The sequence below is a fragment of the Magallana gigas genome, chromosome 9 (assembly GCF_963853765.1).
Source record: "Magallana gigas chromosome 9, xbMagGiga1.1, whole genome shotgun sequence".
NCBI lineage: Eukaryota > Metazoa > Mollusca > Bivalvia > Ostreida > Ostreidae > Magallana > Magallana gigas.
In genome coordinates this window covers 28,053,692-28,080,083 of record NC_088861.1, presented here as the reverse complement: position 1 = coordinate 28,080,083, position 26,392 = coordinate 28,053,692, and the positions used below count along the sequence as shown (strand labels likewise).

Genomic DNA, 26,392 nt, shown 5'->3' with positions numbered 1-26,392 from the left:
TATCAGTGGTCTAAAAGAATTTATAATGGAAGCAACAATTCTAACGTAGTCCGCAATGAAGGGAACTTGGGTATTGGTAACTACGTTTGCCGTCTACCATTAGCAGAATCACCCCCCCCCCCACCCCCCACCTTATGTTTGTGACTAAATGTGACAAGTTGGCTTTCTTTGCTGAATGTTGTTTTTACTTCACTTTGGGAAGAAAACAGGACTTTCTGATTTTAACAAATCGGTTTCGATTATATTTAAAGAGTTCCGAGACCCACGGTCTAAAACTAAAATATCTTTTTCTTATGCCCATTTCAACAACCCTCCACCTTCCCACAAATGCTGGTTTAAAGTTGTGGCGTCTTTGTTTTTTCCGTCAGCTACAGTGGTAACAACGTTATTGTTGACAAACTCACCCTGCGAATGTTATTGTCATTTAAATCTTAGATCACGTGGTTTTATTTGACCCTTTCAGTTTCGCAGTAAAAATCGTGCCTCGTGTTTATATTCTTATTTAGAGAATCTAGGTACTTGTTGTAAGATACAAATTGTAGAGGTTTATTGATTTTAAACTTTATCTTCATTAATTGGTGGATAAAATGTTTTCTAGAAATAAATGTGACAATACAAAAAAATAGTTTTTTTTCTGCTGTTTCGACAATTAACATGCGTAGTAGAGATCCCCCCTAAGAATTAATTTTCGATCCGCGCCTTACATAGTAATAACATCATTTAGTGAAAAAGACTGTACTATTTTATGCAAAATATTCCTTGAAAATGGCTCGATATACTAAGTTTTTATGCAAAACATTCACCCAATATTTTTTTTAAACATGGTATTGCACACCACAAGCATCAAACATGGCTATGATTTTATTAAGCAACCCAATGTTTATATTATCAACCACTTTACACGTGGTTGAACACGAACGATAACTCGGTTCTGAATATCATCGTTTAATTTAATAAAAACCGCTAGATGGTGAAAGAAGACATACATCTTAGAAGATGTTGATGTTTTAACATAAATCAAAGTAGGATATGATATGAAAATCGACCAGTACTTACGTATTTTGAGAATATTATCCGAACACTTATACTTCCGCTCGAAATTTCATAGGAACTGAACAAATCTCGGTGAAGTCTCGTGAAATTTCATTCGAGCACCTCTGGATTTATTATATACTTATCAACGATAAAGAAAACATTCCGAACACATTTGCAGGGGTGAAACTTATCGTGTAAAATAGTTTGTGTAACGTGGGTGATCGTTTGTGTAACGTGCGGGATCGTTCGTGTATCAGAAAAAATAGTTTGCGTTTTTACCGTGCGTGATTTTTTTTACGGAATGCCAGGATTTATTCTAAAACCAACGACAACTAGTTTTTTATTTAAACAAGCAACAATGTGAATTGAATTTTTTTTTGACATAGAACGTTCATGTATCATGTCAATGCTGATCTTTTTAAACTATTCTCTCTTTCGTAGGGACCTGGAATGTCCAATATACCGCCATCTTAAGTGACAATCATCATAGGCTTCACTAAAGGACGGCTTTTATAGATACGGTATGATTTTCTTTGGAACGTTTACTTGGAATTTTTCTAAATATATAAATATTAAATGAATGTACCATCAATTAACTAGATGACGGTGGCAGTATTGTTATTTCTTCATGCTAATATTTCACGTGCAAATGTTGTCGTGTGTTTTGAAATTACATCGTTTCTAGAAATGTGGTCAAAACTGATGTATTTTCGCACGAAATATTGCATTTATGCTTCCCTTGCGCGTTTCACTATGCGCTATACATACTTACAGCAACTGATATTGAATAAAGTTTTCAAAATGCTGCTCGAAAGACCTGTTCTCAATTTTGTAAACAAAATTCCTATTGCAGTTTTAGTGGAATGTTTTTTTTTTCCTTGAGTTTTTCTCAACCAAAGTGCAAATAGTATTAAAGTGATCGAAGCGGTCGATTATTCTTTCATTCTATTTCATTCAATAGTTACACGGAATGGCACATTAAAAATTATTTTTTGAAAATCATAAAATGTTGAGGATTCTTTTATTACTATTGCCTGCATCAATCTTAATTGATTTATAGGGAAAAGTGCATTATAAAATTAATATTTCATACAGAAAAACACATCGATGTTTCCTAGCAGACTTGTTAAAATCGTTAAATATGAATTTTTAATATAATTGCTGTTTTGTGGAGTTGGTATAAATTATAAGCCAGGTGAAGTAGATCTTTGTTACTTATGAAAATCAAACCTTCCTCTACTAAACAACTGGTCGATGTATTAGGGGAATGTTATTGGTTTGTCAAAATCGACATTTCATGATTTTAAAATAATAATTTTTAATGTGCCATTCCGTGTAACTATTGAATAAAATTGAATGAAAAAATAATCTGAATTTAAAGTAAAAGAAAAATATATTTCCTTTATAAAATATTGATTTTAAAAGCAACCATTCGGTGTTAATAATTTTACCCTCGATATCTCGAATAATTGGATATCTCAAAGTTTTTCAACAGTCCAATCTAGTTTGATATAACGCAGTTTTACTGTATTCTGTAATTACGTATAAGGGTACTTTCTAGTCAGTATATTTTTGAGTGGTTCAAATCTTCAGGACTTTATACTATTTGGATTTTTTTCTGATTACTGAACCTTTTAAATATATATACTTGTAAAAGCCTTCAAACTAATGAACCCACGAACTTTTGAACCTTCGGATTACTGAATCAACCTCAAGATTATAGCTACAAGAATGTGACCGCTTCGATGATCATAAGTACTCAAGTACCAAAAATGTTAAAGCTCAGATTTATTGCACCGTGTATTCACTCTACCGATATAGGGTGTTGTTGTACCTAACTTCAAAAAGAAATCACATTTAAAAAATTGTATTTCTACAAATACGCTACGGCGTTTTAATCACCAGTTTATTAAACAGGGGAATTATGAGTGAAAACTGGGTGCTATATTGATCTCGTTCAACCAGGTGTTTTTAAGTCTCTTATATTGTTCAGCTATCCATCAAATAATGATTTGAAAAATAGGTGACTTAACTCATGTAGTGTGTGCAACATACCTTTAAGTTTATACCTGGAAAATTGTAAAACAATAGCATTAAAAGTCATTGCTAAAGAATGATAAAATTTGTTAGGTTTGGATTCCCCTTTTTAGAAATCAAACTATATCATATCAGATTATCTGAATTATTTAGCCTCTGCTGTTGATCTACATCAAAATTAATAACAATATATACCCATAGCAATTACTTTAGAAACATATATATTCGCTGAGGATTGAATTTCGTTATTTTTAAAACATAGCCAATATTTGGACTAGCAAACAACGTTGAATCTAAAATAAAAGGAGATAAAAAATGCGTTTGTCAAAAATAATGTGTTAAATTTATAAAAATCAGATAAAAAATACATGAAAGTAACACGCTTTATGATTTCCACATTTCGGATTACATTATTAAATAACGTCATATGTTTTGACGTTATTTCTCTGGTTTGTCAAAAATACTGTTAAGGTAAGGTTTGCGGCTTGCATTTTTTAGAGGTTGTACCAAAGTTACATACCATTTTGTTCACTATACTAAAGTCTTTTTTTCTCATGAAATTCAAATGAATTTTGCCCGTCCCGTTTTATAACTACAAAAGGTCAAAGTTCATGATTTCCAATTTTCATTTTGATGAAATGTAAACAATTTCGTGAAAATATGTACATTTTATATGTGACTATTATGGGGGTTATTTATGCTTAAAATGTTCGAAAATAATATCACTATTAATATCATGATTCACTTTTATTGATTTCTGATGAACTATCTAAAAATAAAATAAAATGCAACAAAAGTCTTAATATTGGACTACTATTATGTAAACGAAAACGTCTTATTTGAAACCTTTCCAAGTCCACCGATTTCAGGAAAAACGTATCTTAGAATATGTGAAATCTGATGTTTCTAAAACACTATTCAAAACCATATGATGCGGATTTCGTTTTCGTGGAAATTGATAAAATGCTTGTGTCCTCTTATTTTTTCATTGAAACTAAAAAAAAACACCCGCGTTTAAGTAACAAAGATCTACTTCACCTTGCTTACAATTTATACCAACTCAACAAAACAGCAATTATATTAAAAAGTCATATTTAACGATTTTAACAAGTTTGCTAGGAAACATCGATGCACGTATCATTTTGACAAAGGAGAAAATCTACCAATTCACCAACTCAGAAAAAACCATCAGGTTACAACCCCCCCCCCCCCCCCCCCCCCCCACACACACACACAATTCACACGTTATGATTTTGGGAGTACATTGACAAAACTAAATTAGAATTGCCATTTATTCCAATCAAGAAAATTAACATTTATACGTCTAAGCTTGAAAGAGAAGCACTGACGTCTCTGGGAAACAATAACAGTATTATAAAAAAAAAGCGGACTAACGCAATACAATTGTTATTATGGACAAAGATCAATATTACGCAGAGGCCATACGCCAACTTAAATTATAATATTACACGCAACTTGATAAACCAGATATACACACATATAACTTGCAGCATATCATACAACGTAGAGTAACGCAAATTATGTACTCAATTCCATAATGGCGCATATTACGATTACTTTCTCATTCACATAGTACAAAAATCAATCAACTCATATCAAAGACACCGCTAATTTTATCAATAAAATAGAGATTCTCAAACTTACAGCAGAAGTGTTACTAATTACAAATGATGTTATTAGTATGTATACCAACATGGAATTTGGCGAATTACTCGGCGCCGTCGTCAGTGAACCATACAAAAACATTACATGCAAGCTGACAAACCAGATATACATAACTTGCATCATATCATACAAAGTAGAGTAACGCAAATGTACTCAAATAGCTCAGTAGATAAGGATCGAAACGTATTGTTATCAAATGCGGTCACCTCTACTTGCTCCCTAAAATACACAAAATTAAGTCCAATACGCCCTCCAAAACTGCCTACGCAGCATCAGTAAACTACCGCTTGGCCGCCCAAGTATTTTACAGTTTGATACACCAGCACGAAAAATCTGCGCATATTACGATTACCTTCTCATTCCCATAGTACAAAAATCAATCAACTCATATCAAGGACACCGCCAATTTTATCAATAAAATCGAGACTCTCAAACTTACAGCAGAAGTGTTACTATTTATTTATGATGTAATTAATATATATACCAACATGGGATTTGGCGAACTACTCAGCGCAGTCAGTGAACCATACAGAAGCGCTAAAAAAACCACAAATTGACATTCCCTATCTAGAGACCGAAAATCTTATATTCTTATTGAAATGCGTCTTAGGAAACAATTACTGTGAGATCAATGGAAAATATTATAAACAAATTATAGGATGTAGTATTAGTGCAATTATACCATCTCCAGTAATTTCAGATACAAGAATGTATCAAATCACAAACTATATATAATGTCAAAATTCAAATTCGCCAATCAAGTTCTTTACCACAGAAGATTAAGAGACGATGTTTTTTATATCCTTAAACGGCACATACAATGAAATTCTAGAATTTTTTGACATCGGAAATACATGTCACGAACACCTGAAGTGCACGTATGAAATCTCAGAAAAAAAGCGTCAATTTTCTGAACACTACTATATACAAAGGCGTCAGGTTTCAGGAAAATAACATACTTGATATTAAGTCATATGTAAAACCAACTAACAATTTTCAATATCTATACAGAAAAAGCACCAACAGCCCTTCTCTCATTAAAGGGTTTATAAAAGGAGAATGCATCATCAGCCATACTAGGAATATCAGTGATCCTTGTATTCTATCTACAATTCTAACGGACTATCAAAGAGAGGTTACTCTGATGAGGAAAAAGATCCCATTATTCGTTCAATGGAAAACACAAATAGGAAAAAGTACTTGGTGAAAACAGATCTAAAATGCAAACAACGGCAACAAAGTGTCATGATAACCAAGTACAACCCACATTTTTAGGGTTTTACTGGAATGTCCTTAAAAATGATCCAATATGCATGCGAAGTAACTATATTAACCAATGAACCTATATTCGCCAACGGTAAACACACGAATATCGGCGAAATTATAATTCAACAACGCCTGCAATAACGTAAATATTACATGTATAATAGGTGGACCCCTGATGAGGCGGGCCTTAAGAGTTAAATATCATGACTCTCTATAACTCTAATAAAAGCCGCCGAAACACTCTATTCATCCATGATAACAATATCATTGTAAAACGTGTACTCATTATGTGGTCCAGAGTGTCAGGTCTTAATGAAAAAATGACAATAACAAACTGTCAACCAGCTCAAAAATTTATAAAACTAAAAACAAATTCAAAGCAAAGCAATGCGGACCTTTTAAAAAATAGAGGAAGGATGAGGTGCTAGAAGGAGTGAGCATCCTCTACTGACCGGACACACCTGCCATGTGTTCCTTGTCTTATTGAGCACGTCATAATCGAAGTAAATGTCAAAATCGGGAAAATGTCATAATATAGGGAAAAAACGAAACGTTAATGATTTGTTTTGTTTGTGATGGTTAAAATACAAAGCTGGAGCCAACCCGGACCTCCATTACATTGGAGGTAGGACCAGGTGCCTAGGAGGAGTAAGCATCCTTTGCTGACTGGTCGTTTCTTTCTTTCTTTGTTGTAATTGGGAAAAACGGAAAAGTTCGTAGACATTTAGGTGATTAACAATTAGTATGAAAACGCCAGTCAGCATGCGACCCAATACATTTGAAACAAGTTTGATTGATTGATGTTGTTTGTTTTTTCAAAAAAGTCAAGAAAAAATTAACTACAGTTTTGGCCTTAAATTAGCGTAATTCATGCCATATCATATTTTTGAGATGTGACCCCTATTTAATTCACTTTACTATGAAACATTAGAATTGTGTCTATTTGTAATATATTTGAAATAAGGAATTAATAACATATTTTTATTTTATATGCGTTATAATTTGATTACTCCACCTTCTGAACAATCTTACATATGCTCTTGTGTTCATTATTTTCTGACATTTGAAGTCATCAGTAAAGTAAGGTCTTTTAAACATTGACTTGAATATTACTTTTATAGTCACTACTTTTGTTCAACTTCATACTGTTTTGAAAAAAATAATTAAATGATAGCTCAAACTATAAATATTGTTTGGTTTCTTCAAATAATCAATTTAAATGCCGAATTTTGGCAATTATTTCAGGAGAATTATCATTTCTGTTTGGGGCTGCGTATCTAAAGAAAGTACTGAAGTACTGACGGGAGTTGATTTTATCGATTATTATTTATCTTAAAATCAACGATATGTCATTTTGCTTGGCAAGTAGTTTATAATCTCTATTTGAATTACGCTCATTTTTATTATATGGATTCTCGGACTTTTCTGACAAGAATTTCGAGAAAACCTCGTATGAATCATGTTGTGTAATAGTTAAAAATAGAATTTATTTCATCAAACTATGTATCGGTATTCGAAATATTTCAAAAAGTGTATGGGTCCAACCAAAAATGAACTCTAGTCTTGTTGAACTAGATGCTCGGCAGTCTCCTTTAATCTCCGACAAGTAAGAGATACCATGTCACGTGATAGCTTGATGATGCGACCCCTAATTATAGACTGACTCTCTGATTGTCGGAGATGTACGGAGACAGCCGATTGTTGAATGAGACTATATTGAACTCTGGCGTAGGAATACATACGACTGCAAAACACTTCTAAATTGTTCGTACTATCTAAAATCTGACTATTTCTTTGGTATTTATAAAATTAATACGTTTCCTTTAAAAAAAAATGCATCAGCGTACATTACATCGAATTTATCAATTATTTTCAAGAACTAACTCATGTCAGCGGTGATGATTTGTGCTTAGGTCCAAACACTGTTTCAGTTTCGGTTTGCCAGAGTAACTGCATAGGAGAGTTGATTAAAATCAACTCCCAAAAATAGCATGTGACATTAGTAAATCAAAGTACTGAAGAACTGAAGGGAGTTGATTTTGTCGATGTTTATTTATTTTAGAACTATTGATATGTTATTCTGCATGACAAGTACATGTAGTTTCTGATTTATATTTGAATTATGCACATTTTAATAATATGAATCTTTGGACTTTTTCGACAAAAATGTCAACAAACCCCCATATGAATCATGTTAATAATATTTAAAGATAAAATTAATTCAATCAAACTACGTATCAGTAATTGAAATATTTCTCGAAAATTGTATGGATCCAAGCAATATTGAACTCTAGTTTCGTTCAACCAAACGCTCGGCTGACACCGTAAATCTCCTACAAGCAAGAGAGACTCGATCTCTGCTTGTCGGAGATTTACGGAGACAGCCGAGCGTCGAGTTTAACTCTAGCGTAGGAATACATACGACTACAAAAAATATCAAAATTGTTCGTACCATTTAAAATCTTACTATTTTCAAGGTATTTATAAATAGGTTTCCTTGAAAAACAATGCTTTAGCATACATTACATCAAATTTATCAATTATTTTCAAGAACTTAGTCTCGTCAGCAGCGATGATTTGTGCTGAGGTTCAAACACTGTTTCACTTTCGGTTTGTCCGAGTAGCTGCATAGGAGAGATGATTAAAATCAACTCCCAAAAATGAAATAATTGAACGTTTTAAGTCCCCCTCTTTAAATATAAATGTGTTCAAATTTGGCACGACCGAATCCCGTATCATTTGCAATTTAATTCCCAGAACCTTTTTCTAGTTTATGCAATGTGTTACTATACAGATGAAGTATTGTAAGATATGCTTTAAAATTGTTTGATAAATCGTAGCACGCCTGAATTTGTTCTGTTTCTTATTTTTTAAGGTCTTCCGTTTCCCTTATTAGACTTAACTGTTACTGTTCCTTAACATTAGCGTCGTTTTGTTATTCTTTTGTTTTGTTTTTAGTATTAAAAAAAAGTTTGTGTTTTTATTATGGTAGGGTCTTTGTTTTCAACGGGAGACTCTTTTGTTTTTCTTGAGTTTCTTTTCATAAGGACTTTCTGTTTCCAAGAGCTTTTAATTCAACACCAAGAAAAAAGGTTGACCTCTCAAATCATAGAGGAGTCTTTAGTATTTCAAAGTCTTTACTGAATAATGTTGTAAAGTGTTACGAAGCTAAAACTTTTATCTTGCAGTTATTTACTTAAGTAGTATAATAACTTTCTCATATGTTCCGTTATATGGGATTTAAGGGGACAAAATGCCAAATTTGTGGTTTCTGATGTCTCAATATGGAGAACTATTTTGAAAAACATTATTTAAAGAGACCGATTTGGGCTTTTGTGTAAAAATCACAGTATTTTTTTTAACAAGATGCACTTTAAGCCAACTCTAATAAATTTGCGAAGTTTAAAAAAATACAATCTCGTCTTCTTTAGGGGCTATCTCAAAGTACAGGTACATTTACATTAGCAATATATAGGAAATTGTCATTTTCAGTATTTCGAAGCAGATTAAGAAAATACTACGAAAGTGATTTTCCTCAAATTACTAGTATAATATGTATTTTGTAATTATGATATCATCTTCTTCCTTATAAGTTAAAAATACTAAATCCTTACGTCTAATTTTTAATTGGGGTCATCTCAAAATATCAAAATGTACCAAATTTTGCTGTATATTTGGAGCATTGAAAATTTAGATTAGTGCAATGGATTCATTAAAAAAATAAGAAAAATAACCATGAGGATAGCTCTTTCTTGTGTGTGAAATTTTAAAGGCGCGTGCATTTTTTTCCCTTTTCTTTTAAATTGCTTCCTATAACGTACTCCTACAAAGTACAGTGGCAACGCTCACCTACAGAACAACGGGAAAATCGTTTGAATAATAAATCTTATTAACTTTATCTGTATTATGCTTGTTGTCTTCAGTTACGTAAATTGTATTGAAACAATTTCATAAAAGGTAAAAATATGTTGGCTTCCGAAAGAGAAAGGGCTCATAATATTTATCTAGTATTTAAATCGTTAAACGAACCCGATAGGGAGATGAAGGAATGGTCCCTTACCCTTTTTGCAATTATCTAGGGACTGATAAAGATTAACATTTGTTGAGCAAAACGTGTTTAGAATTACAATTTTATTTTCCATTTGACATAAACAAAGACTAGTTACTGTAATAGTATGTTACCGAAGCAAAATTGTTCAATTACAGTTTGTTGTAATTTGCATTACAGTCATGTGCTTATTTCTGAAAACAGAGTTTTAAGGGACTAACAGACCAAATCCTTAAACTCTTATTATCTAAAAATAGATAAATAAAAATTTGAGAAGCAATATTGACAAGGAAATTCCCCGAATAGTGTTTGTATTGTTATACTGCCATAATTATTCTTATTTTACAACCGTGTCAGGGAAGTAAAAGATCTGCCCTTAAAGTGGTTTTCTAGAAACCGGACAGGATTTCTGAACAATTTTGTCACGAAACGAGTTTGAAATCACAAGATCGTTTTTTAGATGTCAAGCTTGTTTTTCAAATTAAGGATCCAGATGGGTGTTTTTTAACAAAATGACTTTCAAACTATTTGAATTGTTTTAATTGATATCAACAAAAAGAGGCCGACTCTTCTGAAGAGCTGAAAGAGGTCTAACCTAAATCTATATCTCAGAAATGATAAATTTTTGTTACGCACTAGAAAAGATTATATTCATTTTAATTTTGTGGTGCCATAAATGATACGCTTCGATCAATATTAGGTGTTACATACTAAAGACTTTTCTGGAAGGTTTCGGAACGCCAACATTTTGATCGTCCATGTTTCTACTAAATATTAAAATTTAAAAAAAACCATAGATTATAATGTGAATTTACAAATATATACATTTTCTAGTCTTAATTTGAATCTTTTATATATACATACTCATTTGTGAATTTCTGATTGTCAAACTGCTTTTCAATGCTATCTTTATGGCCAAATTACGTGTTGCTCTGTAAGAGAGCGAAATTATAAGACAAAAGTGCAATAGATTTTGTAATGTTGTTCATTTCAAAAAGTGATTCATTTCTCGTTAAATGTTAATATACACAAACGCAAACAAACCACTACTCATCTATTCATATTTGTTCCAGGCAAATGAAATGAAGCATCCTTATGTTTAACGTGTTTTTTTCACAATGACAAGTGCAATCGCTTTTTGAACATAACACATGGTGTTAATTTTCAATGAAAATAATTGATTTCATAGGAATTTATCCTTAATTCTTATAAGCTTGCATTCATTTATACTGACATTCGACTGAAAAAAAAGTTTCAATATTGTGACTCAATCAACAGTTTCGAACATGCTTAATTACAAGGAACAATAAAAAAAATACGAAGACAATGTGACTGTCTATCATATTGTTTTATAATAGTCATAACTACTAGAATAATTTATGCACCAACACTTATTTTATTGATGTATGAAGTTTCATTCAATCTGATGAAAATATGTTTTTGTTATCCGATTTTAGAAACAGCATGCTTTGTCACAATGGCGCACGGTAAGTTGAAAACATGACGTCAAGATGACGCTCGCATAGCTAATAGAAATATCCAATCTTTAATATATCATCCTTAGTTTTTTGCGCCTTTTATCATACAACTAAATTGGCATTTTATAAGTTGACATCTAATTTGTTCACATTTAATCGAAAATCTTAATTTTTTTTTTGCTTCATGTATCTTCGTTTACTGTCAAAAAAACTCTGATGACGTTATGTACTCTTTTTACCATATATTTACAGATTTTAATTTTCAAAACGCAACCCCCCCCCCCCCCAAAAAAAAAGTGTGATACTGTTAAACATAAGCGACCAAAATATTTTTGAGGTTTTTTCTACTATTGAGCATTATTACAGTTTGTATCGGCTTTTCCCCGGGTTAAATCAATTAATTTCATACTTTTCGTCGGCAAAAAATTGCGCGAGGTATCCTGAGTATTTCCGAATGGAGAAAAGATGTAAACATTTCCCATTATAAATCTCCGTAAGAAAATTGTTTTTGTTTCTGTGAAATTTAATGAGTGAACAGGGATAAATGATCAATGAAGATATCTTGGATATATTCCCTTTCATCGATTTCAATTGTATTTCTTTCACAGGTACATGTATTTTTATTAAAAATCATCAAAAATTGATGGAAGCAATAACTTGGGACAGACTATAGTCAATTTTTTTAAAGTGGACAATCTGTCTTTAGTAACATATATTTGTTCATAAATAATATATATTTCGTCGTTATTTGGTATATTATATGGAATATCATTGTAATTCTTCATTCGAGGTTTCAATATTATCCTGTTTAGGCCCAATTCATAAAGATATCATTTTCAACACAATATGGTTTACTGTGCAGAACACAAATTCTGACCGTGCGCTGTGACCTCATTTTTGCAGGATTAGATTCTAAATACTTCATAGAAATAAAAAAAAAATATGCACTTTTTTGAATTTCAAGTTGTTTTAAACTATTGTGAAATTATAGCTAATAAATTTAATAGAAACATTAAGGAACGTTAAGGATGATAATGAATAAAGCAATGGCAGGTCATCGTAATTTTTTAATTGACCCACGTACTTACAATTTATTACAGACAAAACATGCGGTAGTAGAACTTTTCAAAACAAATATTTTCCCTGGTTGTGTAAAAAGTAAAATTAAAGAACAAAATCAGAAGCTAAATTAGAATCATATTCACGTATTAGATTAAATATTAGTCCTGAAAAAAAAGTAAAAAAAAAAGTCAAAGTAGATAAGTATACACATTTATAACTTTAGTATGGTAACATTATTTTTTGTATCAAAGTTTTCAAAATGTACACAACAGGTTTTGAAACAAACATTTTGTTGTTTTGATGCGCTGGACAATAAAAAAGGATGTGTGCAATTCCAAGCAAAATAAAGAGAAAGCAACAGACCACTATGTTCGCTTTCTTTCCTTTATTACGAATGAAAGGGAAGATACCAGATGATTTTCCGTTTTCGAGAGCCATTTTTTTCATTCCAACGAGAATTCGCTTGTAATTTCTATATAACACGAAAGATAGATTTCTTTGAAATCAACAAGTCTAAACGATACAAAACATTTAAATGTTATATTAAATTCGTGTCTTTTAATATCAAAAACTTTTGATATCAAAAAGGATATATGACGTTTGGCAATTTTGATATTGCAAGGAAAACGTCAGAACCGGCGCTATTACGAAAACTGGAAATTCACTGCCTCCAACTGGTTCGATTATAGAATTGTGCGAGTTGAATCAAATGTTTACCTCATACGTTATTACTAAAAGGACGATACTACTATTCACTATTACGCTTTTAAGGGCTCTTACATTCCATCAACAGATTTTAAAACGTATATTTTATCGAACTGTTAAGATTTGTTTTGATTTCGTGCTAGTTTGAAATCTCGCAAAAATATAGGGGTTTTTTTGCAAATGATTATTAGTGTGATTATTAAAATATGGTGAAACGTTTTATTTTTCAGCGATAAATTGGTTAGCTTAGATATATATTATTTAAATTGTGCATTGAAATCCCCCTCAAGTTGATGGCGAATATCAAGTTTTCGTAAAAGCACCGGTTCTGACGTTTTACTGGCAAGTTAAATATCAAAATCGTTTAAAAATCAATTTAAGGAAAATGTTACTTGTTTCAGACTAAACCTCCCCAGAGATCGCATATATTTTAAGACAGTAATCATGCATTTTGTATTTGTTAGCGCTACAGCGTGTTGTGTGTAGTTTTGTAAAGCAAGACGGTGTGTTGTATTAACTTGTAATAGTGTGACCGCGTGCTCTTTTGTGTTTTTATCTTTTAAAATTTCAAACTTCTTAGCTCTGTTGCATATCGCAGTGTCAGTTATAATTTGTGGATACGATTGCTTTAAATCCAATTTAAAGTCACAATATTAAATCAACGATATTGATAAAAATCTAAGTTTTGTTCAGTTCATTTCCTCAGGGGAAATATTGAACGAATTAATGCTAATGGCTGAAAAGGAGTGAAAGAGCAAATATTGTAAGTACTTATTTTGAACTTTTGGCAGGGGAAAAAAGTAAAAAAAAAATAAAGGGAAAAAAAATTGCAAAAAGCAAATTATTTTGATCAAATTTTTTATGAGGCTTTATCTGCATGTTTACCCATTCCCCTCCCCAATGGATTAATTAAAAAAACTAGATGTGATCTCGTTGCATCTCCGAGAAATCTTCTGCACAAAAATTGTCAAGAAAAAAAAGTGAAAAAGAAACAATAGAATAATAGAAGGGTCTTCCGCTGAAGACGGAAGACCCTAACAACCTGGGCCTAAATTCTATGGACTAGTTCAGTACATGGACAGTACTAGATTTAGTTAGCTTCGTTTTAAACATAACATTTCTATTGTTTGAAATTAAGTAAGGGTTTTCTATTATGAGAGAAAGATATGGGCCACCAAAATATAAAACAAAATCAAAATCACATTTCACTCAAGACAATATATCCCTATATTGAAATCATGCCAATTACTTGACGATCATACATTTGATTCCCTTTTTTGTTACAACAAAATGCTTTTGATTACATTTTTAGCATTTCTAAAAGATATGGATCCATTTACTACTATCTTATCTAAATTTAAAAAAAACAGAAAACCTTTTCATAAAAATTAGAAAGGGTGGCAATTTATCATGTACTGTACTGTAACAGTCTGTGATAAAAAGAAATTACTTTTGCTGATTGAAGCAATTTTTTTTACAAACCTAAACAACAAAAGTGCTAATCCGAACGAAAAAGCAGCGCTTCCTCATGTATTTAATATGAATTGGCAATGTGTATAACCATACATTATTTTCATATACAGTTAATAATTATTTTTAATTTTATGCTGCGATAGTAAAATTTTGGTTTTACTAATCACTATGTCTGGTTTTCTTCATATCAAGATTAGACACATTATCAATTTTTGAAAAATCTAGCAGCGCTTGATAGTTTCAACTTTGTTTCTTTTGAATCTATTGATGCTGACGTTGATGAAAAAACAATATGAATCTTTCTTTTTTTTTTTTTTTTTAAATATGGTAAAATAAATGGCAGAGGTATAATGCACCTTAGAATAGCTTTTCGGCAATCCTCATTTTTTACTGTACCTAAGGTCAATGACAAAACAGATAAAATCTCCTTATATCTATTTACCAATTAGAAATATCTCTTAATGACAAAATTCGGAGTTTCAATATTTATAAATTGGTGTAAAAAGATTTTAAATCTATTTGAAAGTATTTACGATTTTTTTTTTTATTTTCCAAGAACTAATACTCATGTATGTTCTATTCACTCTTCAAATACACGAGCGACTTAAAAGCAGACCTTTTTGTCAACATTTTTATGAAGGCAAATATGTTTTATTCTGATTTATCAAGACAAAGGTATGCATAAAAAATAGAGCAAATTTCATTGTAAAGCAACGAGTAGATTTTTATATTGCAGCTACGAGTAGTAAAAAGGTTTATATACAAATGATTTACATTATGGTAATGTAAGCTAGAAATTTAAAATTAATTAACATAAATTTTAACCTATCTCTACACTATTCTTGTTTTATCTTTTGGACGTCGATCGCAATTTGTATACAACACATCTTTGTTACATCTTACCATCAATTCTCTGTAAAGACTAAACTATTACTACAGGGTCAAGGCAAACATCATCTTAGATTTTCATGAAACCTTCTCCGGTGATTGATACTTATAAGGTATGATATAACCAACCGTCAAAATAATATCTATTACCTTGGTTGCCATGGTTACCAATTTTATTCATTAGGAAACCAAATACACAGCTTTATAGGTGGTAAATAATGTAAACTGAAAGTCACAGGATATGTTTATTTTTAAAAATTTTAGATAATTAACACATAAAATACATAGAACAAATATGGATGTTTATGACTCAAGAGGAAAAAAACTCAATGGCCTTGTATATTTTAAAGCTAGTGGCTCTAAGATGTCCAAATATCTTATTTTTGATATATTAATTTAAACACTGATTGTTAAGAGTCTCTAAAAAATTGAATGCAAATAAGAAATAAATCAATTGCAATTTTTAAACCATCATAATACATAAGTTATTATATATAAAAAAAAAAACCAACTTAATTACAATTAAGAGTCCTAATTTCTTGTATTTGTTTTTCGTCGTCCAGAGTCCAGTCATCAATGAGAGATTTAATCGTCCTGGTCATTCCGATGACACCATGAATCAAAGCAATATCACTTATCCTTTTCGGTCAATGACCTTACGAAATTTAACTCTGTTCACTAGTATCTTTCTTTGCACTCGTGTCGTAACGTCATTTGCACTAATGTGTAATAGTTGCAAGTGCATATTATTAATGAATTAAATGATTAATAAACATAAAACAAAATACAATTATAATTTTTTTATAAAAAGCCAATCTAAAATATTTTTAGAAACAAGAATTAAATTCTTGTAAAAATAATTTTATCTACTTTATAAATGAGAAAATGATTTAATATTTCAAATATTTTAAATTTGATGTATTAGAATAATTTCATTTGGCTTTATAACAACATACATATGAATATACATTTTTTGCAAAGGGCGGATGACTCCAGGCAAAAAGAAACACCCTATCAAATGAGTCTTAATAAATAAATAGACAATGAAATTCTATTTTTAAATATTGTCCCATTAATGAAATAGGTTTACTGCTTCAACAGAAAACAATATTTAAGATTTTGATCATTTTTAGAAGGCTTTTTTATATGTTTATGTATGTCAAAGGGCAGATAACTCTAAATATCAGCACGAGGAGAAAATAGTATATCTCTTCAAAGCAATTCCAGTAATAAAATTAATTTACTTAAAAACTAATGTAAAAATCTTCAAAATAAATATTTAGAATATACTCAAAATCATGAAAATAAAATAAAAATACACAATTCAAATGAGTGACAGTTAATTAATGATTGATTGCTCAATATTTAAAGCCCTATATACACAATGTGATGTTACAGATCTGACTTCATATATGCTTTCACATCGGATTCGGGTGTTGCATTCACACGATATGATTTGTTAGACATATAGTTCATTAATTTTACCCTTTAAATGTGTTGTTGTTTACAATATAAACTCAGAAGAGGGCTATAACTTACTACCCATTAGTATTTCACCATTATAAAATTTATCTATCATCTGACTCCATCTGAATTCATATCTGTCTTATTGTTTTCTTATTTACTCAGCCTGATTTGTAAGATGTGGCGAGCCAGATCTAAACAATAATTTCGTCAGTCTTCAGTTGGTCGGTCTCTGCTTTCAGTGGAGTGTTCTGATCTTTTTCTATAACACCCTAAAATGATGCAAAAGATAAAAAAATATTGCTTGTATGAATCATTTAATGAAATCATATGCATGTATGTATTTTGCATAGGCTTTATCAGATACCCAACACAGACATTTAAACGTGACAAAATGTTTTGAGGGTTTTTTTTTCCACAAGAGACAAAACCCAGATGTGTTTATGTTTGCATGTACATTTATTGCTTTAAATGTCAATAAACAGCTAATCTGAAATTATTGATAAAAAGCATAATAACCACTGAGTTCTAGCATTGCGAATAACATGAAAGTGCCCGAGTGAGACTGTTAGAAATTGGAGAGGGGTGGGGGTGTAATTGCTATAGACTGCATGTTATATGTATTTCCATGGCTTTTTTTTAATGAACCTATTTTTTCACTTGTTCATGTGGATAACTCTCAAAATGAGTAAATCCTTTATAACGAGGATATAAGTTTGGCATTTTAAACATATTTATATATTCCAGGAAACTTGGATCAATTTAATTAAACAAATTAAGCAAATCTACGAAAGCCGAGAAGGATCATTCGAGATACGATATTCGAATTACGAGATTCGAAATACGAGATTCGAGATTCGAAATTCGAGATTCAATATCTAATTAACCAATCAAATCAAGGATCTGAAAACACGTATCCTAGCGACATCAAACTGTTCTAAATAAAGATTATTAGTACATGCTCTTATATACAAATAAATGCTATGTTCACTTCTCCTAGCTAGCTAAATAATTGTTTGTATTTATTTTTACACAGAATATTCAAGTAGAATAGTAATAATGCAGTGTGTTTCGCAGATCTATGTGATTTTGTTTGCCCTTGTGCATTTCCACCTGATGCGTTTGAACCCTGGGGTATTTCACCACCAATAGTTTAAACCCCGGCTTTATTCACCCTTTTTGTGTAAAAATGCGGTTATGGTAGAGAGCTTCATAAGCGGAGCTAATTTTTTTTCGGTAGGGGGGTCCTAGGCCAATTTTCAATAATTTCACTATGTATATTAAGCTTCAATTTTCCCGAGGAAAGTCCAGACCCCCTCCTTTATAGACCCCCGCCGCGCATGAAGATTAGTATCTAAGATACGTTTTAATCTAAATATAAATAATCAGTCCAGGTTTCACCAATAAATATAAGCATTACATATCGTTTTTTATGTATACAGGCATACACTAGTACTATGATGATAAACTAATCATTGAAATATTATCACATCATACGGAATTATTAATATATACAATTTTTTTCCCTTTTCTTGAGTAAACAACCTCTTATGAGTCTTACTTTTGGCATTGTTTTCAATATAGAAGGATACATATTTTGTACAATTAAAGGTAGGGATAATAGGGTGCCAATTTGTTCACATTGCCGATTTCTTGTGCAGAGAACGGTAAAATTTTAAAAATTTGATTGTGCATGAATTTTTCAAAGTATATTGTTGTAGTTTGTTATAATTCATTCATTGATATATCAACAAGAAATAATAGAAGGTATAGACAGGCATATGTATCACACCCAAGTTGAGTGTCTCTGTAGTTTCCTACCCCCCCCCCCACCCCCATGCATCAAAATTGACAATAATTGCATATAAATCATACAAAAGTTCACTTTGTATGTAAGTAACTCTCTAAAGATGTAAATAACATTGCAAAGATGTGTGTACTTAATATACTACTACATTACACTAAGCCAGATAAAATGTAATCAGGGTGAAGCTACAAGGGGCGAGAAGTGCAAATTTACCAATTTGTCGCCATACACACAGAACACCAAATAAAGAAACTGTGTGTGGTGTGGGGAATGCATAGAAGATGGCGGCAAATTATCTCAAATAACCAGTGCGGAAATCAACAAATAGGCTGTTATTTGTTACCTATCCTGCAAATACATTGATAAAAAAAGTTATCGTCACATAACATAGCCGATTAAGTTAATGTTTACATATTATGGTCAACGTACATGTAATTCTAATGTACATGGAGGCGGACGTATCAGGCGGGGATCCAGAAAAATTATTTCCAAAAATGATCGGTTGAATTACATTAAATGCTTTGAAAATTGTCTTAAAGTATCGCGTGGGTCAAAATGCATGATAGAAGCTATGTACAGTGTAATTGGAAACTTTCATTTTATATCAATATGTATAGTAATACCTATTATAACAAATGAGAGTATAGCCCAACTGCCACAAACAATACATGTCTTTTACCGGCACCACCCCTCCCCATAAAAAAATGAAACAATTGTCGTTTTATTTGCTAAACATGTGTGTGGTTCAAGATTTTTCTAAAGGACATACCCGATTAGAATTGAAAAATGAGTCGTTTAAAACTAATTTTGTCAAATTTTTTAGATTCATTTAGTTATATTTTGGTCCATTTGGGTAAATAGATGCACCAGCGCAGCTCTAATTTATATATAATCAGGCCATAAATTCGAAATATTTTCAAAAATTAATAGCTTTAAAACCAGTGGATAAAAAATGAAAGTCGAACTCGATGAGTGCTAATACCTGTGTTGAATGAATGGTACAGTATGATATGCGCAAAAAGGTCCCGTCTACTCATGCCTACCCTATATTTATTGGAACATTAAATCCGATTTTAAGAGTCAAATTCAATTAAGTAATTAAGTACGGATATATATATATATATATATATATATATATATATATATATATATATATATATATATATATATATATGTGTGTTTATCAAAAGTAAAACTACTCATAAATTATCTATAGTGCATCGTTATGGAACTACACAGAAAGTTTGAAATTAATTTGCCGAGCCAAATCAAAAAAAAAGCCTGGAAAACGAAGACAGAACGAAGTGGGGACAGAATAACTGGCAAATTAAATTAGGACTATATAGCCCCCCACCCCCCAGAAATTTATATACTGAAAACAGATTATTGAGTACAACATCCGCACACAATTTAAAGAAAATTCCATGGTTTTTTTTTATCATTTTTGCTAGCTAATGTAAGAAATCACAATTACCCCAAACCCCTCCACGGAAAAGGAAATGCTAGGTGATGAGAGAGAGAGAAAGAGAGAGAGAGAGCGAGAGAGAGAGAGAGAGAGAGTCGATGTAAATCACACGTGCGTTAACACCGTTCAAATTAAAGCTTGCTAGTTGGTCTGCCCTATCCTATCTACCTCCTCTCTTTTCTCCTATGAGTGGCTTAACTGTCTGTATATGCTTGTATCAAATCAAACAATTTCAAATTCTAAATCAAAATTGAATATGACACTACAAAACTCTCTCTCTCTCTCTCTCTCTCTCTCTCTCTCTCTCTCTCTCTCTCTCTCTCTCTCATATCGACAATGACATTGATACCCTACAATACACTATTCCTATCTGGATTGTTGTTGTTGAGGTTGTAAATCATTATATCTCCTATGGTTTAAAACTTTATCATAACCTATATTTTGACATGTCAATTATTTCAATGAATTTCGTTTCATAGCTAAAACCACACTCAGTTTTAATTATTTAGATCAAAAAGATCTTTTTTCGCGAGCCGATTTTTACACAGTTGGGGCGAATACACTAAGGGTTAAAATGGTTCGGGGGGAAAATACATACAGGATAAACAAAATCACATAGATTCGCAAAGCCAACAGTGTTATCACTAATTTAATTGTTTATATTGTGTGGGGTTAATTCATTAATGTTAATTGAACCATTTTATAACCATTACATAAGAGCTATTAAGACATTTATTTGTAGGAAAGAGCATGTACGAATGATCTTTATTTAGAACAGTTTGATGTTGCTAGGATACAGGTTTCAGATCCATGATTTGATTGGTTAATTTAGATATTGAATCTCGAATTTCGAATCTCGAATCTCGTATTTCGAATCTCGTATTTCGAATCTCGAATCTCGAATGATCCTTCTCGGCTTTCGTACAAATCTGATTTTCAGTACACACTACGACTTTTGACATCTTCCTCACCATCAGTCGGGGGTGGGATATTGGTCGTATTGCATATATATATATATATATATATATATATATATATATATATATATATATATATATATATATATATATATATATATATATATATATATATATATATGAGCGTTGCGGGTTGGTAGCTCGTTACCTTCTTCGGCTAAGTGCTGGATTCGTAAGCCAGATTACAGAAACATAAGTAGAGGAAATATATGTGTTAATTTTATCAGATTTGTACGTTTTAACAGTTAATTGTACAAGACAGTCACGTGTTCACAAAAGGTTTAAACACAGCTTAGGTCTCTAAATAAGTTTCATTCAGATGAAGCATTGGTTTTTTTTTGTCAGTTCATTAGATACACTAAACCTTAAATCACATGCTTTCTCCACCTCTTTGGATTTATGTTTTTTCCAACGTCCTCTTTTGCAATGCTGTTTTGATGTCTTTTTTGTACTTTTGTACTTCAGTTCATAAGAGTAAACAAAGGGAAGAAACTTTAAATTGATATTTGTTGAAAAGTGATAACTATTTTGAAAGTCAGGGAATATACCCAAGCCAATATTAGCTGTATTTTTATAAGACCAAGAAACTATTCTTTAATGATAGAAATTATTTAAAATATGTTAAGACAGAAATCAAACGGCACCCATAAAATTTGAAAAGGTCAATCATACTGTTGTTACAATGACTCATTACTTCTAACGATCATTTTATTTCGATAAAATCAAAAACCATTTAAATTGTGTGCCATTTTTACATAATTACAATTTTCGCACTTGGAAGCACATTTTACTTTTTTATTTATATCAATTCTAAAAACGTTCTCCTAAGAAGCTTCGAATTCATTCATCATTTCCAAGCACAATTATGGCCACACTCACCTTCTGAACACCGAAAAATTGTTCAAAAATGAAAGATTTAAATTCTTCTATTTATATTTTGATTGATGCGTTCAGTTTCATGAATGGATTCAAGACAGTTTCTTAAAAGATGTAAATACATGGTATTTTACAAAAATGAGAAAAAAAACTTGCGCAGTAAAAAACAAGTCGGGCAACTTAAAATAAGCTCTTCGAACCTCAGGCGAATCCTTCGTTTGAACATGAGCCTTAACATGAAGAGAAAGGAATATACGTCAGGAACCTTGTATATTTTTCACATTATCATAATCGCTCAGTGGTTCCTGTCAGAAACAAATATGCGAGGAATTTAAATCTAATAACTGTTCCTTGTCTCATACTTTGTCTTTTTTAAGGGATGGCATATGTAAATGCAATTCATAAAAATTGCTTTATTTATTGTGCATTTCAGTTTAAAACATGACTAAAACATATTTTAAAAGTAGTATAAACGTTTTAAGGTGCTTTGAGACGCTGTCAATGTTATAGATAAAAGAACATCATTTAATCGAAATAATTTTACTGGTTTAGAATTTTAAATAATTTGATCAAAAATGTATTCTGAAAATTTTTGGAAAAGTTAAAACAATAAAAGCCCCATCTGGATTCAAACTCATGACGCCCAGGTTCGTATAATGTTCTTAACCATTACATTACGCTTTGAGACAGCTTTTTTGGGAAAGAAAACATTTTAAAATCAATTAGAAGAACGTCAAATCTGGATGTATCCCATAGTACCCCAATTACAAGACAAAGTTTAAGATAAAAAAAAAAAGCGTTAGCTATATGCATTGTGACGATTTTGTTGCAAAGTTGTCATTACTCTGTTGTTTTTGCTCTCATAGACTAACGCTCACGATAATTTAGTAGAACCAAACTATACATGTGTAGAAATAAAGACAATAGTTAAAAGCCAGGAATTTAAATATCTAAACGCTATTTAACGGTGTAAAATCAAAAGTATACATACCTCTCCAATAGATGTTGTCGTTGTTTTCTGTGCCGTTGCTGGTGTCATTAGTGACAGTGTAGTCGTAGTTGTTTTCAGTGTCGTTGTTGCCGGTGTCGTTGTAGTTGTTGGTGACAGTGTAGTCTTAGTTGTTGCCGGTGTCCTTGTTGCCAGTGTCGTTGGTGACAGTGTAGTCGTAGTTGTTTTCAGTGTCGTTGTTGCCGGTGTCGTTGTAGTTGTCGTTGGTGACAGTGTAGTCGTAGTTGTTGCCGGTGTCTTTGTTGCAAGTGTAGTTGGTGTCAGCGTAGTCGTAGTTGTTTTCAATGTCGTTGTTGCCGGTGTCGTTGTAGTTGTCGTTGATGACAATGTAGTCTTAGTTGTTGCCGGTGTCCTTGTTGCCAGTGTCGTTGGTGACAGTGTAGTCGTAGTTGTTTTCAATGTCGTTGTTGCCGGTGTCGTTGTAGTTGTCGATGGTGACAGTGTAGTCTTAGTTGTTGCCGGTGTCCTTGGTGCCAGTGTCGTTGGTGACAGTTTAGTCGTAGTTGTTTTCAATGTCGTTGTTGCCGGTGTCGTTGTAGTTGTTGGTGACAGTGTAGTCTTAGTTGTTGCCGGTGTCGTTGTTGCCGGCGTTGTTGGTGACAGTTTAGTCGTAGTTGTTTTCAATGTCATTGTTGCCGGTGTCGTTGTAGTTGTTGGTGACAGTGTAGTCTTAGTTGTTGCCGGTGTCCTTGTTGCCGGTATCGTTGGTGACAGTGTAGTCGTAGTTGTTTTCAATGTCGTTGTTGCCGGTGTCGTTGTAGTTGTCGTTGGTGACAGTGTAGTCTTAGTTGTTGCCGGTGTCCTTGTTGCCAGTGTCGTTGGTGACAGTTTAGTCGTTGTTGTTTTCAATGTCGTTGTTGCCGGTGTCATTGTAGTTGTCGATGGTGACAGAGTAGTCGTAGTTGTTGCCGGTGGCCTTGTTGCCAGTGTCGTTGGTGACAGTGTAGTCGTAGTTGTTTTCAATGTCGTTGGTGACAGTTTAGTCGTAGTTGTTTTCAGTGTCGTTGTTGCCGGTGTTGTTGTAGTTGTCGTTGGTGTCAGTGTAGTTGTAGTTGTTGTCAATGGTGTTGTTGCCAGTATCGTTGGTGTCAATTTAGTCGTAGTTGTTTTCAATGTCGTTGTTGCCGGTGTCGTTGTAGTTGTCGATGGTGACAATGTAGTCTTAGTTGTTGCCGGTGTCCTTGTTGCCGGTATCGTTGGTGACAGTTTAGTCGTAGTTGTTTTCAGTGTCGTTGTTGCCGGTGTCGTTGTAGTTGTCGTTGGTGACAATGTAGTCTTAGTTGTTGCCGGTGTCCTTGTTGCCAGTGTCGTTGGTGACAGTGTAGTCGTTGTTTTCAATGTCGTTGTTGCCGGTGTCGTTGTAGTTGTCGATGGTGACAGTGTAATCTTAGTTGTTGCCGGTGTCTTTGTTGCCAGTGTCGTTGGTGACAGTGTAGTCGTAGTTGTTTTCAATGTCGTTGTTGCCGGTGTCATTGTAGTTGTCGATGGTGACAGAGTAGTCGTAGTTGTTGCCGGTGTCCTTGTTGCCAGTGTCGTTGGTGACAGTGTAGTCGTAGTTGTTTTCAATGTCGTTGGTGACAGTTTAGTCGTAGTTGTTTTCAGTGTCGTTGTTGCCGGTGTTGTTGTAGTTGTCGTTGGTGTCAGTGTAGTTGTAGTTGTTGTCGATGGTGTTGTTGCCAGTATCGTTGGTGTCAATTTAGTCGTAGTTGTTTTCAATGTCGTTGTTGCCGGTGTCGTTGTAGTTGTCGTTGGTGACAGTGTAGTCTTAGTTGTTGCCGGTGTCCTTGTTGCCGGTATCGTTGGTGACAGTTTAGTCGTAGTTGTTTTCAGTGTCGTTGTTGCCGGTGTTGTTGTAGTTGTCGTTGGTGACAGTGTAGTTTTAGTTGTTGTCGATGGTGTTGTTGCCGGTATCGTTGGTGTCAATTTAGTCGTAGTTGTTTTCAATGTCGTTGTAGCCGGTGTTGTTGTAGTTGTCGTTGGTGACAGTGTAGTCGTAGTTGTTGCAGGTGTCGTTGTAGTTGTTGTTGGTGTCACTGTAGTCGTAGTTGTTGTCGATGTCGTTGATGCCAGCGTCGTTGTTGTCAGTGAAGTCGTAGTTGTTGCCGATGTCGTTGTTGCAGGTGTTGTTGTAGTTGTCGTTGGTGTCAGTGAAGTTAAAATCGTTGTTGATGTGGGTGTTGCCAAGATCGTTATTGTCAGTGTAGTCGTAGTTGTTGTTGGTGTCATTGTTGTCGTTGTAGTCGGTGTCGTTGTCGACTGTGTCGTTTTTGTAAATGTCGTTGAAAATGTTGTCGGTGTTCTTATTGTTTCAGTGGGTGTTGAGTGAGTTGTTTCCACGGATACTTTTTTCATGAAGCACACAGACGAGTTGCTCTCCAATACGTACGGAATTACTGGCGACGACTCAGTGACCAGCGAGCAAAAGCCATCCTGTCCGTACTCGATCTTATTGTCAAACAAAATAGTTCCACAGCCTGTAGTTATCAAGCAGTGAGCTGCACATTCTATCTACAAAGAACATTTCATAAATAATAAACTCACGTTTTACCTTTGCATGTTCACCCAATATTACAGGAAAATTAAAGAACCTTTTTTGTGCATACTGTAAATTTTAAATTTGACTCATTTTGTTTAAATACTGCGCCGATTTTAAAATTCATCATATTAAGGTTTTTTTTAAAATAAATATTGTTAGATGTGAACTCGACATCTCATCATGATCTACTCTGTGGCACCATCCTCCGACGGTGATAATGAGACTTACCCTAGATTTGACAATTCTAATGCTCCCTGAAATAGTGTGACTCGTGATACTATTTCCACAGTCCATTCCCAACAAGTATAATTGTTGATAAAATGAAGAACCATCCAAAGTACTAAACTGGAGAAAATAGAGGAGAAATATTTGCCAAACACTCATGTTGAAATATTTCACAGTTATGATTATACTTTTAAAGAAAGGGAAATGCTATGCGCCCGTTCTATTTACAAATGGTCCCGAGCCAATTACTGACATTGGGTAGAACCTTATTAATGCATGACTACGCAGAAAGTGATATATTTAATGTTTCTAGGAAAATGCACGTAATGGTTGGGCTTGTGAAAAATCTTTTAAG

The 26,392-nt window shown here is 32.7% G+C and overlaps 1 protein-coding gene across 1 annotated transcript; it reads left to right on the top strand.

Moving 5' to 3' along the window:
- The first annotated feature begins 11,549 nt into the window (after positions 1-11,549).
- LOC136271878 (C4-dicarboxylate transport protein-like) lies at positions 11,550-25,153 on the top strand. The gene is made up of 3 exons (XM_066072451.1): positions 11,550-11,559; positions 23,270-25,035; positions 25,133-25,153. The coding sequence occupies exons 1-3, from the start codon at positions 11,550-11,552 to the stop codon at positions 25,151-25,153; spliced, it is 1,797 nt and encodes a 598-aa protein (XP_065928523.1).
- Positions 25,154-26,392: the final 1,239 nt, after the last annotated feature.

What these genes read in the sequence shown, in the direction of transcription:
- LOC136271878 (XM_066072451.1), top strand. An exon ending in TAGTTGTCGTTGGTGACAGT is followed by an intron (nt 25,036 to 25,132) that starts GTAGTCTTAGTT and finishes GTGTTGTTGTAG; the next exon opens with TTGTCGTTGGTGACAGTGTA.